The sequence below is a fragment of the Heptranchias perlo genome, chromosome 3 (genome assembly GCF_035084215.1).
Source record: "Heptranchias perlo isolate sHepPer1 chromosome 3, sHepPer1.hap1, whole genome shotgun sequence".
NCBI classification, from domain to species: domain Eukaryota; kingdom Metazoa; phylum Chordata; class Chondrichthyes; order Hexanchiformes; family Hexanchidae; genus Heptranchias; species Heptranchias perlo.
Genome location: NC_090327.1, coordinates 117,558,347 through 117,574,149, shown reverse-complemented (window position 1 = coordinate 117,574,149; position 15,803 = coordinate 117,558,347). Strand labels below are relative to the sequence as shown.

The following is a 15,803-nucleotide window of genomic DNA, read 5'->3' as shown; positions in this document are numbered from 1 at the left end:
CTCCCACTGACCCTGGATTATCAGCGGAGGTTCCCAGTGGTCAAATCTCACCACTTACAGTAAGATGCAAACAAAAGTGGATTTTCAGAACCATACGAGTTCTTACCCCGAATAGATTTGAAGCAATCCAGTTACTTCTCTTTTCTCTAATTTTTAATTCTAAGTGCATTTCAAACATTTATTTTTGTAGCTTAGGGTTCCCGCAATATAAAGCTGTCCCTGACACTGGACATATTACTGTGTGTGCCATTGTTACGGTTCATTAGTTGAAAACTTACAAAATCAGCCAGTCCAGAAAGGCAGAAAGCAATCAAGAGGTTAAAAGGACGGGATAGTATTTTAACCCTTTTTTTTGCAGTATGTGGTGCTTTTTCTTCAAATTTAAGCATGTGACTTATATGAGGTGGCTATGAATAAGGCCACAAGTGATGCATCATTGGCTTAAGTGAACTGATCTTAAGGGTTTGTAACCATTTGGAGACATGGAAATCCCACATGAAAGTGAGCACACGGACAATAGCTCTAACTGAAACATTGTTCAATCGCAACCAATGATACAAGAATCAGTTTTGGCATCCATATTACAACAACTTGATTTATATAGCGCCTTTAACATAGTCAAATATCCCAAAGTGCTTCACAGGAGCGTTATCAGACAAAATTTGACAACGAGCCACATAAGGAGATATTAGGAGAGCTAGGTTTTAAGGAGCATCTTAAAGGATGAGTGAGAGATAGAGAGGCAGAGTGGTTTAGGGAGGGAATTCCAGAGCTTAGGGTCTAGGCAGCTGAAGGCATGGCCACCAATGATGGAGCGATGGAAATCGGGGATATACAAGAGGCCAGAATTGGAGGAGCGCAGAGATCTCGGAGGATTGTAGGGCTGGAGGAGGTTACAGAGATAGGGAGCCTTGAACTATTGATGATCTGAATCTATAAGATTTCAACAAGAAATGCTGTTAAAGGATTTGTCTGGAAACTACATCAGATGCATGCTCTACATGCCTTTTGTGTGGCTCCTAAAACAGGTTTACAAAGAAGGTCTATTGCATTTGGTGTCAACTGATTCCTCGAGCTTTGGGAATTGGAAATGATACAGTTTTCTTGAAGTTATAAAGTTGTAATTCAAATGCATTGTGTTCAAGGGACTTCACATAATTGCATTTTTCATTCCACTGTAGGCTTAATTATATTAATAGTTTATAAATAGAAAGGACACAGATATTGTACATGTGAAGGCAATTAAACAGGGTCAGATCACACTAGAAATATTTACAAGAAAATGACTTCATAAGGAATTGCCTCAAGCAGAGAGCTTATTAATACTAATAAATTGTAACAACTTTCCCAAAGCTCCAAAGTGAACTTGCAATCCTTTTTTTGTTGCAACACCTGCATTGTGCTTAAAACTGTTGCTAGGTGCTTTTTAAGTAATTTAGGAACATAGGAACAGGAGTAGGCCATTCAGCCCCTCGTGCCTGCTCTGTCATTTGATAAGATCATGGCTGATCTGTGATCTAACTCCATATACCCGCCTTTGGCCCATATCCCTTAATACCTTTGATTGCCAAAAAGCTATCTATCTCACATTTAAATTTAGCAATTGAGCTAGTATTAATTGCCGTTTGCGGAAGAGAGTTCCAAACTTCTACCACCCTTTGTGTGTAGAAATGTTTTCTAATCTCGCTCCTGAAAGGTCTTGCTCTAATTTTTAGACTGTGCCCCCTACTCCTAGAATCCCCAACCAGCGGAAATAGTTTCTCTCTATCCACCCTATCCGTTCCCCTTAATATCTTATAAACTTCCATCAGATCTCCCCTTAATCTTCGAAACTCCAGAGAATACAACCCCAATTTGTGTAATCTCGCCTCGTAACTTAACCCTTGAAGTCCGGGTATTATTCTAGTAAACCTACGCTGCACTCCCTCCAAGGCCAATAAGTCCTTCCGAAGGTACGGTGCCCAGAACTGCTCACAGTACACCAGGTGCAGTCTAACCAGGGTTTTGTATAGCTGCAGCATAACTTCTGTCCCCCTGTACTCCAGTCCTCTAGATATAAAGGCCAGCATTCCATTAGCCTTATTGATTATTTTCTGCACCTGTTCATGACACTTCAATGATCTATGTACCTGAACTCCTAAGTCCCTTTGGACATCCACTGTTTCTAACTTTTTACCATTTAGAATGTACCCTGTTCTATCCTTTTTTGATCCAAAGTGGATGACCTCACATTTGTCTACATTGAATTCCATTTGCCACAGTTTTGCCCATTCACCTAATCTATCAATATCACTTTGTAATTTTATGTTTTCACCTACACTGCTTACAATAAATTTTACCACCATATTTTATTGTCGATATTGTTTCCTTTCCACAGGGTGACACCCAATCCCAATCTATGGTTCGTACGATTGCTCAACAAGTGTGCGAGCAACTAATCCAGAGTGAGTAACTGCTATGAGACTTTCTGTTATTGTATGGAAATTCCAGGGGTTTATATGGAAAAGGTGTGATTTGTGATTCTTGTCATGAATGAAGTAGCTCTTTCTGTGCGTCTTTCTTTCAAACCATTCTGAAAGGCGATTAAGTGAGTTGGACAAGGCAGTGGTTGCATCAGAAAGCTATACCAGAGTATATACGAGCATACGAATTAAGAGCAGGAGTAGGCCATTCGGCCCCTCGAGCCTGCTCTACCATTTGATAAGATCATGGCTGAACTGATTGTGACCTCAACCCTACTTTCCTGTCTACCTACTATAACCTTTGACTCCCTTGTTAATCAAGAATCTATCTGACTCAGCCTTAAAAATATTCAATGACCCTGCTTCTACCGCTCTCTGGGGAAGGGAGTTCCACAGACTCACGACCCTCTGAGAGAAAAAAATTCTCCTCATCTCCATCTTAAATGTGACAGCCCTTATTTTTAATCTGTGACCCCTAGTTCTAATCTCTCCCACAAGGGGAAACATCCTCTCAGCATCTACCCCTTCTTGTCCCCTCAGGATCTTATACGTTTCAATAAGATCACCTCTCATTCTTCTAAATTCCAATGTATACAGGCCCAACTTGTCCAACCTTTCCTCATAAGATAACCCCCTCATCCCAGGAATCAGTCGAGTGAACCTTCTTTGAACTGCCTCCAAAGCAATTATCTTTCTTAAATAAGGAGACCAAAACTGTACACAGTATTCTAGATGTGGTCTCACCAATGCTTTGTACAACTGCAGCAAAACATCTCTACTTTTATATTTCATTCCCCTTACAATAAATGACAACATTCTATTTGCCTTCCTAATCACTTGCTGTACCTGCATACTAAGTTTTTGTGATTTATGTACTAGGACACCCAGATCCCTCTGTACCTCAGAGTTCTGCAATCTCTCTCCATTTAAATAATAAATTGAGTAATAAAGTAGTAGGATGCACATTGACACAACAACAACTTGCATTGATATAGCACCTTTAACATAGTCATGTGAGTTCCTTATACAGTGATTTTCCAGATTGGCTGAATTGGCTAGGGCAGGTGCTGAATGTGGGGTTGCCAATCCTCCAGGATTGTCCTGGAGTCCCCAGGAATTGAAGTTTAATCTCCAGGACACAACTGCAAGCAAAAACCCAGGAGAGAAAAATCATAGGGGCATTAAAAAGAATTGTGTGTTTTGTTTCATTTTCTTTGAACAGTTTCATTTATTAGTTATAAAAATATAGGAGTTGGAGAAGCAAAGGCTGTTTGACTGACAGTCAAGAATCACCCAATTGAGTCTGTTCGCTTTCCAATTGGCTGTGGGAAGGCAGGGCACCATGAGGATGGGCATGTTGGGCAACCAATGGCGGGAGTGGGGGGGAGGGTGCGGGACAGTGGGAGGCGGGAGGTCATGTGATGAAACCTCCAGGAATACATCCAACCAGAGTTGGCAACTCTAGCTGAATGGAGAGCAGGTGATTACACAACAAAAGGAGGAAAGAAAAGAAACCAATTCTTGTATTAATGCGGTGCCTTGTCATAACTTTTAATAAGGGTACGGTAGCGTAGTGGTTATATTACTGGGCTAGTAATCCAGAGGCCTGGACTAAAATCCAGAGTCACGAGTTCAAATCCCGCCACGGCGGCTGGCGAATTTAAATTCAATTAATTAAATAAAAATCTGGAATTAAAATACTAGTATCAGTAATGATAGCCATGAAACTACCGGATTGTTGTAAAAACCCATCTGGTTCACTAATGTCCTTTAGGGAAGGAAGCCTGCCGCCCTTACCCGGTCTGGCCTATATGTGACTCCAGACCCACAGCAATGTGGTTAATTCTTAATTGCCCTCTGAAATGGCCTAGCAAGCCACTCAGTTGTAAAAATCTCGCTAGGGATGGGCAATAAATGCCGGCCTTGCCAGCGACGCCCACATCCCGTGAATGAATAAAAAAAAAACTTTTAATAATATTTCAAAAGTGATTCACACACAGTTAGTTACATTGAAGTCTAACAAATTCAGGCAGTGAGGCTTAACTCTACCTGATCGTCTCAACCGCACTTGCCCACCAGGATTGCAGCTGGACATTCCGTCTCTGCCTGCCACATGCAAATGGTGGAAGGGAAGCAGGGCTTGGGCCCCTGGAGGATTTCCCTGCTCCACTTACTGCTGCTTCCAATGGCTGCCATATGGAAACCTGAGACGGTGGCCGGTGAGGGGGATAGAATCGATGGGCGGAGGTTACGGAGTTTGTGGCACGGGTTAAAGATGATAACTGGAGGGATTGCGGCTCATCCTGGACTGGATGTCGGACAAGCAGTCCGACAACGCAGAGTCAGTGGCGGGGTCGAGAGAGGTGGTGGTGAGGTAGAGTTGGGTGTCATCAGCGTACCTGTGGAAGCTGACCCCATGTTGTCCGATCATGTCGCCGAGGGGCAGCATGTAGATGAAGAAAAGGAAGGGGCCAAGGATAAATCCTTGGGGGATTCCAGGGGTAACGGTGTGGGAGGCAGGAAGAGAAGCTATTAGTGGTGATGCTCTGGCTATGATTGGTTAGGTGAGAGTGACACCAAACGAGGGCAGTCCCACTGAGCTAGAAAGTGGGGGGGAGGCTTTGGAGAAGGATGGTGTGGTTGATCATGTCACAGGCTGCAGAGAGGTTGAAGAGCATGAGGAGGGATAGTTTACCGGCGTCACTATATAGATAAGTGTGAGGTGGTGCATTTTGGTAGGAGGAATAAGGAGGCCACATATTGCTTGGATAATAAGAGTCTAAATGGGGTAGAGGAACAAAGGGACCTAAGGATACAGGTATACAAATCAATAAATGTAGCAACACAGGTTGGTAAGGCCATAAAAAAGGCAAACAGTTCTAGAGGGATAGAATTGAAAAGCGGAAAAGTTATGTTAAACTTATATTGATTCATTTAAGGGGAAAGCTAGATAAACACATGAGGGAGAAAGGAATAGAAGGTTATGCTGATGGGGTTAGATGAAGAAGGGTGGGAGGATGCTCGTGTGGAGCATAAACACCAGCATGGATCTGTTGGGCCGAATGGCCTGATTCTGAGCTGTAAATTCTATGTTGTTGCAATCACAGAAGATTCAGGGATTATAAAATACTTATTTCAATAATATTTTTCTACAATGAGTCAGACTGGAAGAAGGTGCCTGGTGGGTTTGGAAACATTCAGAAAAAGATGTTGTGTTGTCCTTGAAGCTAATGTAACCCCTGTGTATCTGTTTGTGGCACAACTGCTGATATTTGGGAGTTCTGATTTTCTTAGGTCACTTGTCGAGGTACAACTCCATTCTCAACCACATTCCAAGCAACTCAGTTCAAGTACGGGCAGCCCCGGGGCCTCCCGGAGAACCTGGGCGTGAAGGATCTGCAGGTCCACCGGGGGAACAAGGACCTCAAGGCCGACCAGGATTCCCCGGCAACCCAGGCATGCCTGGCAGACCAGGGGAAAGAGGTAACAAGATAAATGTCACCAGTGTCCTCCATTGTTTATGGAAAAATGTGACAGGACCTTACGAGCTGTAGATATTTTATTTTTTTTATAAATATTTAAGACATTGAGAAATAAACAAGAACTAAATAGGCTAAAAAAAAATCGCCTGGTGTTGATTTTACCAAGACATCAATGCAAATAGTAATTTCAACGCAATCTTGAGGCAAATTCATGATAACAAGACAAAACATATATCGGGACAGCTGTTAGAAAAAATTAGAGAACCTTAGATAATTACGTGCCCAGATGGGGATATATTGAATAAATATATTAGGAGTGTTATAATATATTACTCCCTCCTTCTGTTGGAAACTGGGCGGTACAGGAGTTCAAATCAAAGCAACCTACTTCTGACGAAAGGTCTTCGACCTGAAAGGTTAACTCTGTTCCTTTCTCCACAGATGCTGCCTGACTGGCTGAGCTTTACCAGCATTTTCCGTTTTTATTTCAGATTTCCAGCATCCACTTTGTTTTGCTTTTGTTTTGGAATACAAGCCTAGTTTGTGTAACTTGTCCTCATAATTTAACCTTTTTAGCCCTGGTACCTTTCTGATGAATCCGTGCTGCACCCCCTCCAAAGCCAATTTATCCTTTTCTTGTAGATATCTAGGCGACTGAGGCGGGAGCAAGTAATCCATCGTGGCATCCAACACAGACTACTTAATGATATTACAATTCAAAACGACAAACAGCTTCATATAACAATGCTAATATAGATACGCACACACACGCGTGCAACTGAGTAGCGAGCCAGGAGTGCGATTAAATCACTAATTGTCCAGACATTCACAATGGCCAACAAATGAGTATGGTGCGATCACAGGAATTGCTGCCGGCACCAACTAAGTGGCCATTGGCAACTTCAATCATTGAACAGCAGTCAGTTTGCAACATTGATCACAGGGGCCACCATCAAATTCTTAGTTCTTTTTTCTGCGATTTTACATGAGAAAGGGTTGGTTGACTCGTTTGGTTTGACACTTGCAGTCGCTAGCGAGAAAGCTGAAAATGAGTTTCTTGGCAGGATTAACAAATGAAAAATAAAAGCCTAGTAACAGATATTGGACCAAACTCTCCTCGCCGATACTCTTTACCAATGGTGAATATAGGGATTAACACAGGAACATAGGAACAGGAGTAGGCCATTCAGCCCCTCGAACCTGTTCTACCATTCAGTGAGATCATGACTGATCTATATCCTAACTCCATCTACCTAATACTCCATATCCTTTCAAATCCTTGGCAGGCAAAAATCTATCGATCTCAGATTTAAAATGATTAATTAAGCCAGCATCTACTGCTTTTTGTGGGAGAGAGTTCCACACTTCTACCACCCTTTACATGAAAAAGTGTTTCCTAACTTCTCTTCTGAATGGCCTGGCTCTGATTTTAAGGTTATGTCCCCTTGTCATAGACTAACGGAAAAAGTTTCTCTCTAACCACCCTATCAGTTCCTTTCAAAATCCTAAAAACCTCAATCAAATCACCCCTTGACCTTCTATATTCCAGGGAATACAAGCCTAGTTTATGTAATCTCTCCTCATAATATAACCCTTGGAGTCCTGGTAACATTCTGGTGAGCATCAAAGAGAATGAAAACAATGACTCGATATTAACAAAAGAACGCTGTGATTTAGTTGTAACAGTTGTGAGTTTGGTGCCACTCTCGAATGACAAGCAGCAGTCTGTACATTACGTGTACGGTGGCCTAAGTTTGTTCACGTTGTTGCATTTTCGTAGGTTTGTCGGGTGATAAAGGAGAACGGGGAAGTCCAGGCCTTGGCAAACAGGGACCCAGAGGGCCAGCAGGAATGGCAGGTAAAACGCAAGTTTCATGCTGCACTATCAACCTGCAGATTTTATGCTTCGCAAATATATTGCACATACTGTTGGCAATTCTCTACTGTCATACAATAAACATAGACTATCCCGTCTTATCGCTGCAGTACAAGTTGTGGCTCTAGCTGTCAGCTGTCATGATGAGAGACAACCATCAGCAAAGCCCCAACAAAATATCACACAATCACATAGTGGCATGTGGGATGGATAGCATTTGGATGCATTGTATTTACAGCAGGATTCTGTTTTGAGTTCAAGATGGTTGTAGCATGAGAATATTAAATATTCATTTGAATTATTAAGCACAGAGTAGTGTTACTTCATGGTTAGAAAATAACACAAATAATATTGAAGATAATTAAAGTACAGTATTTGGAAGAAAAAAAAGATTGAAAGCTCTTTGTGTTTTTGGATGAAGTCTCTGTGCACAGATTTGGATTCGCTAATAAAAGCAAACTGACATTATGAAAACAGCCCTGATGGCTCAGCTGGTTAATCCATGAAATTCAAAGGCTCAGTGCACATATGCTGTTTCACTGAGACACTACAATTGCTCTCGACTTCCCAAATTAAGGAGAGGAATATCAATCAGGGTTCTCACTCTGAATCACTGTCCATTGATGCCGCGCAGGAGGTTGAGTGAGGGCAGGGAACAGCCTTGGCTGTGATGCCCCTGGGAGAGCAAATAGCCTCCCGACACAACAACAACTTGCCTTTATATCGCACCATTAATGTGGTGAAACATCCCAAGACGCTTCACAGGAGCAATTATCAGATAAAATTTGACACCGAACCACATGAGATATTAGGACAGGTGACCAAAAGCTTGGTCAAAGAGATAGGTTTTAAGGAGCGTCTTAAAGGAGGAGAGAGAGGCGGAGAGGTTTAGGGAGGGAATTCCAGAGCTTAGGGCCAATACGGCGAAGGAAATCGGGGATGTGCAAGACACTTACTATCGAGGCTCACACGTAAAGATAGCTCCATTGGCAAGGTATCGAAGGTTGATCATTGGAACCATATTGCAGCAAAGACTCAATTTCCTGGGAGAGGGGTTGGGAGGAGAGTAACATGAAAAAAAGGGAGAAAAAAAACAAACTGATATTGAGACTGTACACAAACATTCTTCTGCTCTTTATTCAGTCTGTCGCATTCATTCATCCACTCACCTATTGCAGGACCTCAAGGGGAAGGAAGGCCTGGTAGCCAAGGATCACCAGGCCTCCCAGGCCGACAAGGTAGCCCAGGACGTACAGGGGCCACTGGTCCAAGAGGACCACATGGCACACCAGGCTACTGTGATCCGTCTTCCTGCGCTGGCTACAATATTGGAGGTACGATATTTTACTGAATTAACGTGGTCACCTTTATTGCTAGTCTAGTTGCTGTGGTTCTGTTTGTTTTGTAAATGTCAGATGTTGGAAAACGTTAAGTTTGCTGTTCTGTATTTTTGTATGTGCACTTATTTTTTTGTTGATGTCACTTTTTTGGTCTAACCTTCAGATACAATCTGTTGCCTTCTTACCCGGGTAGTCACAGATTTGTTTGAAGTATTGCAATACAGTTGCAGTAGTTTGTACCTGTGTGTCTATCACTGTTACAGATGGGGCGTAGTTAAAACAATTAAAGTATGCTGCACTTGTGAGTATAGCACCAGCAGACTTGCATGAATCGCTCTCCAGCTTTGCAATGTCCTGAGACTTTTGCCTTCTTTGCCCTGAACTGGCACTGTGCCCCCCAAAAATGGGGATTTTATTAAAAACTTAGCAGTGAGGACAGGGTACGGTAGCATAGTTATTATGTTACTGGACTAGCAATCCAGAGGCCTGGACGAATAATCCGGACTCATGAGTTCAAATCCTGTCACGGCAGCTGGGGAATTTAAATTCAATTAATTAAATAAAAATCTGGAATTAAAAAGCTAGTATCAGTAATGGTGGCCATGAAACTACTGGATTGTCGTAAAAACCCATCTGGTTCACTAATGTCCTTTAGGGAAGGAAACCTGCTGTCCTTACCCGGTCTGGCCTATATGTGACTCCAGACCCACAGCAATGTGGTTGATTCTTAATTGCCCTCTGAAATGGCTTATCAAACCATGCAGTTGTACAGTCTCGCTAAATAAAGTCACAATAAGAATAAAACCGGACGGACCACTAGGCACCGGACACGACAAAGGAAAACCAAGCCCAGTCGACCCTGCAAAGACCTCCTCACTAACATCTGGGGACTTGTGCCAAAATTGGGAGAGCTGTCCCACAGACTAGTCAAGCAACAGCCTGACATAACCATACTCACAGAATCATACCTTTCAGCCAACGTCCCAGACTCTTCCATCACCATCCCTGGGTATGTCCTGTCCCACCAGAGGTGGCGGTACAGTGATATACAGTCAGGAGGGAGTGGCCCTGGGAGTCCTCAACATTGACTCTGGACCCCATGAAATCTCATGGCATCAGGTCAAACATGGGCAAGGAAACCTCCTGCTGATTACCACCTAATGTCCTCCCTCAGCTGATGAATCAGTCCTCCTCCATGTTGAGAAGCATTGAGGGTAGCAGTGGCACAGAATGTTCTCTGGGTGGGAGACTTCAATATCCATCACCAAGAGTGGCTCGGTAGCACCACTACTGACCGAGCTGGCCGAGTCCTGAAGGACATAGCTGCCAGACTGGGCCTGCGGCAGGTGGTGAGCAAACCAACACGAGGGAAAAAACCTATTTGACCTCATCCTCACCAATCTACCAGTCACAGATGCATCTGTCCATGACAGTATTGGTAGGAGTGACCACCGCACAGTCCTCGTGGAGACAAAGTCCCGTCTTTGCACTGAGGACATCATCCAACGTGTTGTGTGGCACTACCACCGTGCTAAATGGGATAGATTCAGAACAGATCTAGCAGTTCAGAACTGGGCATCCATGAGTCGCTGTGGGCCATCAGCAGCAGCAGAATTGTATTCCAGCACAATCTGTAACTTCATGGCCCGGCATATTCCTCACTCTACCATTACCAACAAGCCAGGGGATCAACCCTGGTTCAATGAGGAGTGTAGAAGAGCATGCCAGGAGCAGCACCAGGCGTATCTAAAAATGAGGTGCCAACCTGGTGAAGCTACAACTCAGGACTACATACATGCTAAACATCGGAAGCAACATGCTATAGACAGAGCTAAGCAATTCCACAACCAACGGATCAGATCAAAGCTCTGCAGTCCTGCTACATCCAGTCATGAATGGTGGTGGACAATTAAACAACTAGCGGGAGGAGGAGGCTCTGCAAACATCCCCATTCTCGATGATGGCAGAGTCCAGCACGTGAGTGCAAAAGACAAGGCTGAAGCGTTTGCAACCATCTTCAGCCAGAAGTGCCGAGTGGATAATCCATCTCAGCCTCCTCCCGATATCCCCACCATCACAGAAGCCCGTCTTCAGCCAATTCGATTCACTCTACGTGACATCAAGAAACGGTTGAGTGCACTGGATACAGCAAAGACTATGGGCCACGACAACATCCCGGCTGTAGTGTTGAAGATTTGTACTCCTAGAACTAGCTGCGCCTCTAGCCAAGCTGTTCCAGTACAGCTACAACACTGGCATCTACCCGACAATGTGGAAAATTGCCCAGGTATGTCCCGTCCACAAAAAGCAGGACAAATCCAAACTGGCCAATTACTGCCCCATCAGTCTACTCTGAATCATCAGCAAAGTGATGGAAGGTGTCGTCGACAGTGCTATCAAGCGGCACTTACTCACCAATAACCTGCTCACCGATGCTCAGTTTGGGTTCCGCCAGGACCACTCGGCTCCAGACCTCATTGCAGCCTTGGTCCAAACATGGACAAAAGATCTGAATTCCAGAGGTGAGGTGAGAGTGACTGCCCTTGACATCAAGGCAGCATTTGACCGAGTGTGGCACCATGGAGCCCTAGTAAAATTGAAGTCAATGGGAATCATGGGGAAAACTCTCCAGTGGCTGGAGTCATACCTAGCATAAAGGAAGATGGTAGTTATTTTTGGAGGCCAATCATCTCAGCCCCAGGACATTGGTGCAGGAGTTCCTCAAGGCAGTGTCCTAGGCCCAACTATCTTCAGCTGCTTCATCAATGACCTTCCCTCCATCATAAGGTCAGAAATGGGGATGTTCGTTGATGATTGCACAGTGTTCATTTCTATTCGCAACCCCTCAGATAATGAAGCAGTCCATGCCCGCATGCAGCAAGACCTGGACAACATCCAGGATTGGGCTGATAAGTGGCAAGTAACATTCGCGCCAGACAAGTGCCAGGTAATGACCATCTCCAACAAGAGAGAGTCTAACCACCTCCCCTTGACATTCAACGGCATTACCATCACCGAATCCCCCACCATCAACATCCTGGGGGTCACCATTGACCAGAAACTTAACTGGACCAGCCACATAAATACTGTGGCTACAAGAGCAGGTCAGAGGCTGGATATTGTGCGGCAAGTGACTCACCTCCTGACTCCCCAAGGCCTCTCCACCATCTACAAGGCACAAGTCAGGAGTGTGATGGAATACTCTCCACTTGCCTGGATGAGTGCAGCTCCAAAAACACTCAAGAAGCTCGACACCATCCAGGACAAAGCAGCCCGCTTGATTGGCACCCCATCCACCACCCTAAACATTCACTCCCTTCACCACCAGCGCACTGTGACTGCAGTGTGTACCATCCACAGGATACACTGCAGCAACTCGCTAAGGCTTCATCGATAGCACCTCCCAAACCCGCGACCTCTACCATCTAGAAGGACAAGGGCAGCAGGCACATGGGAACAACACCACCTGCACGTTCCCCTCCAAGTCACACACCATCCCGACTTGGAAATATATCGCCGTTCCTTCATCGTCACTGGGTCAAAATCCTGGAACTCCCTTCTTAACAGCACTGTGGGAGAACCTTCACCAGACGGACTGCAGCGGTTCAAGGCGGCGGCTCACCACCACCTTCTCAAGGGCAATTAGGGATGGGCAATAAATGCTGGCCTCGCCAGCGATGCCCACATCCCATGAACGAATAAAAAAAAGAACGAAGAGCTTTTATGGCTCTCTTACAGTAACAATATGTGGAATTTGCTATCACAAGGAGTAGTTGAGGTGAATAGCATAGATGGATTTAAGGGAAGCTGAAGGTAGAAAGGAATAGAAGGGTTGTTGATGGGGTTAGATGAGTAGGGAGGGAGGAGGCTCATGTGGAGCATAAACACTGGCATAGACCTGTTGGGCTGAATGGCCTGTTTCTGTGCTGTACATTCTATGTCATTCTATGTAACAATATAATTGTAATATGTATATAAAACTAAGGAAAAAATGAGTTTTACACAAAATTGAGGCAATGATAATTGGAACTGGGAGGATAAGAAATAGTATAATGTTAATATCTCAACGCTTCTCCTTTTAAAAAAAGAATGTTAAAGGTTATAATTTTGGCTTCAGCTTGCTTTATAGTTTTGTTTTTTTTACTGACTGTAGTATGTGTTTCTGTTTGTCCTCTGTCTTCCCTGCCACCTCAACCCCATCCATTCTGCCAATAATCTAAAGGTCAAGATGTTTACAATGATTATCAACTATGAACTAGGTACGAGCTTATTTCTCTAGCACTCTCTGTCACCTAGGGCAGGTGCAGAGTCCTGGGCAGGTGTTTTGTCCCATCTTGTCTCATCCAGGCTAAACCCAACAAACATTAACCACCATCAAACAGCTGCTACCAGCTTTCCCCCTTCTACATAAACTAAGTAGCAACAGCTTCTCTAGATGCAAATAGTTTTGTAACAAGGCAAACCAGGGCTGGAGTGTTCCCCTAACCATGTTTAACGATTATGTATGAACTAATCGATCTAACAATGACCTACCTGTTCATGAAACCAAACTACTTTCAAACATTGTCCATTTTATTTTATTCATCTATTTTATGATGAAAAAAACATTAAAATGCAGCTTTGTTTATTTAAGAAGCACCAAACTTTCTATCATTAATTGCTCTCTAATCAATCGTACTGAGAGAGAATATCCTGTGCGTCTCGGGACTGGGTCTAATTATATACGTTCGCTAAATAGTTTGGAGGCAGTAAAAGATTTTGTCTGTTTTGGATACAAGGATTGCACTTTTTCCCCAAACACATTCTGTGGGAATTCTGTATTCCAACCAAAAGTGCGGTGACAGCACCAATTTGTGTCATTCTGGCTACCGCAAACCTATCAATTTGCACTGAACCATCTAACAATGAATAGCGACTTATAAATAAAAGAAAAATCCAAAGAAAAAAAGGGAAACAGTTTATCTGTGTCTTGTCAATTTCCTACTCCCTGGTGCTGGGATTCTCTCTGTGCTGTCTGCGTGTGCCGATCCCTGGTGCCTTGTCAGTTTGTGCTGATGTTTATTACTGGTGTGTATTTTAAATTTACCCGTTAAAATGTACATCAAGTACCAACCACCTTTTTGAATTTACAAATAATGTTCTAATCTCCTAATCATATTTAATCTTCTGCCTCTCCTCCTGTGCTAACTATGAATACTGTTGGTGGTGGTGGGTTAAGGTGGATACGGTGATCCAACTGATCAAGACATTCCTGTAGTACAATTGCCTCCAAACTCCTACCAAACCTATGACCCTTATGACGAACAAGATCCGTACATATATCATGGGTCCTACCCCTACCCAAACCCATACTCCCAGCCCTCCTATCCAGAGCCTCGGCCGGTCGAACCAGACGATGATTACAAGGAGGAGACGGAGGAATCGGAAGCCATCGAAGTCCAGTCGCCTGGAATCAGACGGTTCGCAAGGAACATGTCTAAACGCTCAAACACAAGGGAGGAGAACCAATAAAAGAGACTCGTAAATATAGCGTAAAAGCTCATGTACAGAAGTTCTTCACCCCTATCAAATGAGCAATGGAAAGGGTGGATTCAGTTCAGTAGATTAAAAACTGGGACCTCTGCAGAGATGGGTTTTTAATAATGGAACAATTACCCTGATAGAGAAGTCAAGCATGAATATTGGATATGAAATTTACGATGTAGCCAAATTAAAGCGTGGTGCCATTAAATAATAGTTGAATTTTTTAAATACCACATGATGTCAAATATTTCAGTACTAAAAAGGTTGCCTGATCATTTCAAATGACAAGTCTTATTGAAGATTAGTAGGGTGCTACTTTATCAGTTCTCTGTGTTATACTGAGCATAAAACTCGTGTTTTCCTTTCTGTAACAGTGCTATTTGTATTAAATTAATATAAATTGGAATGATGCAGTCATTTACATTCCACAAAAGCAAACAAATGTGTAAAGAACATGTCACGAAGTATAGAATGGTTAAGCACTTAAACTGATTCAAAACCACTGGGATGAGTTTCTGTTTATAGGCACTTGTGATAGTTACCAAAACTAACCTTTCACAGCAATGCAGAGATGTACATTTATGAATGGGAATCTTTACAAAGATAAAATGGTGTATTTGCTACTAAGTGAAGCCATTTAAATGAAGACTTAAAAGTTTTTCACGTATTACCCATTCTGCCCATTCCATTCGATTAGCTCTCCACGGAATCCAGCAGGTAATTTATTTGGATGAGATGATCATTGTTCAAATGAATAAGTCAATAAAAGCAAACAAGTACCAACTTTAAAGAGTGTCTGCCCTCGTTTCTGCTTTTGCGTTGTACATTAACAATCAGAGGACTGAAATACCCTTCCAATTTTCAAATCTGCACACGTTTCCTGCTATTAACTAACGATATAAATCTGAAATGCTTAATGTTATGAAGTAAATTTGATCTAGCAGGCTCCAGGCCCTATAGAGTTGCTAACTCTGGTTGGATATATTCCTGGTGGTTTCATCACATGACCTCCCGCCTCCAACTGCCCCCCCGCCCCCCCCCCCCACCAGTCAAACAGCCTTTTTTCCCATGGCCAATATTTTTATAACTTTAATAAACAAAAGCTTTCAAAGAAAATGAA

General features: G+C 43.3%; 1 protein-coding gene across 8 annotated transcripts in view; it reads left to right on the top strand.

The window, feature by feature from the left end:
* The window catches only part of col14a1a (collagen, type XIV, alpha 1a), a 244,686-nt gene extending 229,213 nt beyond the window's left edge, over window positions 1-15,473 (top strand). For 2 of the 8 annotated variants that reach the window (XM_067981666.1, XM_067981665.1), the window contains exons 44-48: window positions 2,378-2,444; window positions 5,757-5,945; window positions 7,725-7,802; window positions 8,999-9,154; window positions 14,379-15,473. In XM_067981666.1, coding sequence (XP_067837767.1) covers window positions 2,378-2,444; window positions 5,757-5,945; window positions 7,725-7,802; window positions 8,999-9,154; window positions 14,379-14,671 — 783 coding nt within the window. In that variant the 3' untranslated portion in view covers window positions 14,672-15,473. Of the gene's footprint in view, window positions 1-2,377; window positions 2,445-5,756; window positions 5,946-7,724; window positions 7,803-8,998; window positions 9,155-9,423; window positions 9,462-13,382 lie in introns of those variants that run through there. The other 6 variants (XR_010962201.1, XM_067981670.1, XM_067981672.1 and 3 more) reach the window with 6 other exon arrangements.
* The last annotated feature ends 330 nt before the right edge of the window (window positions 15,474-15,803 follow it).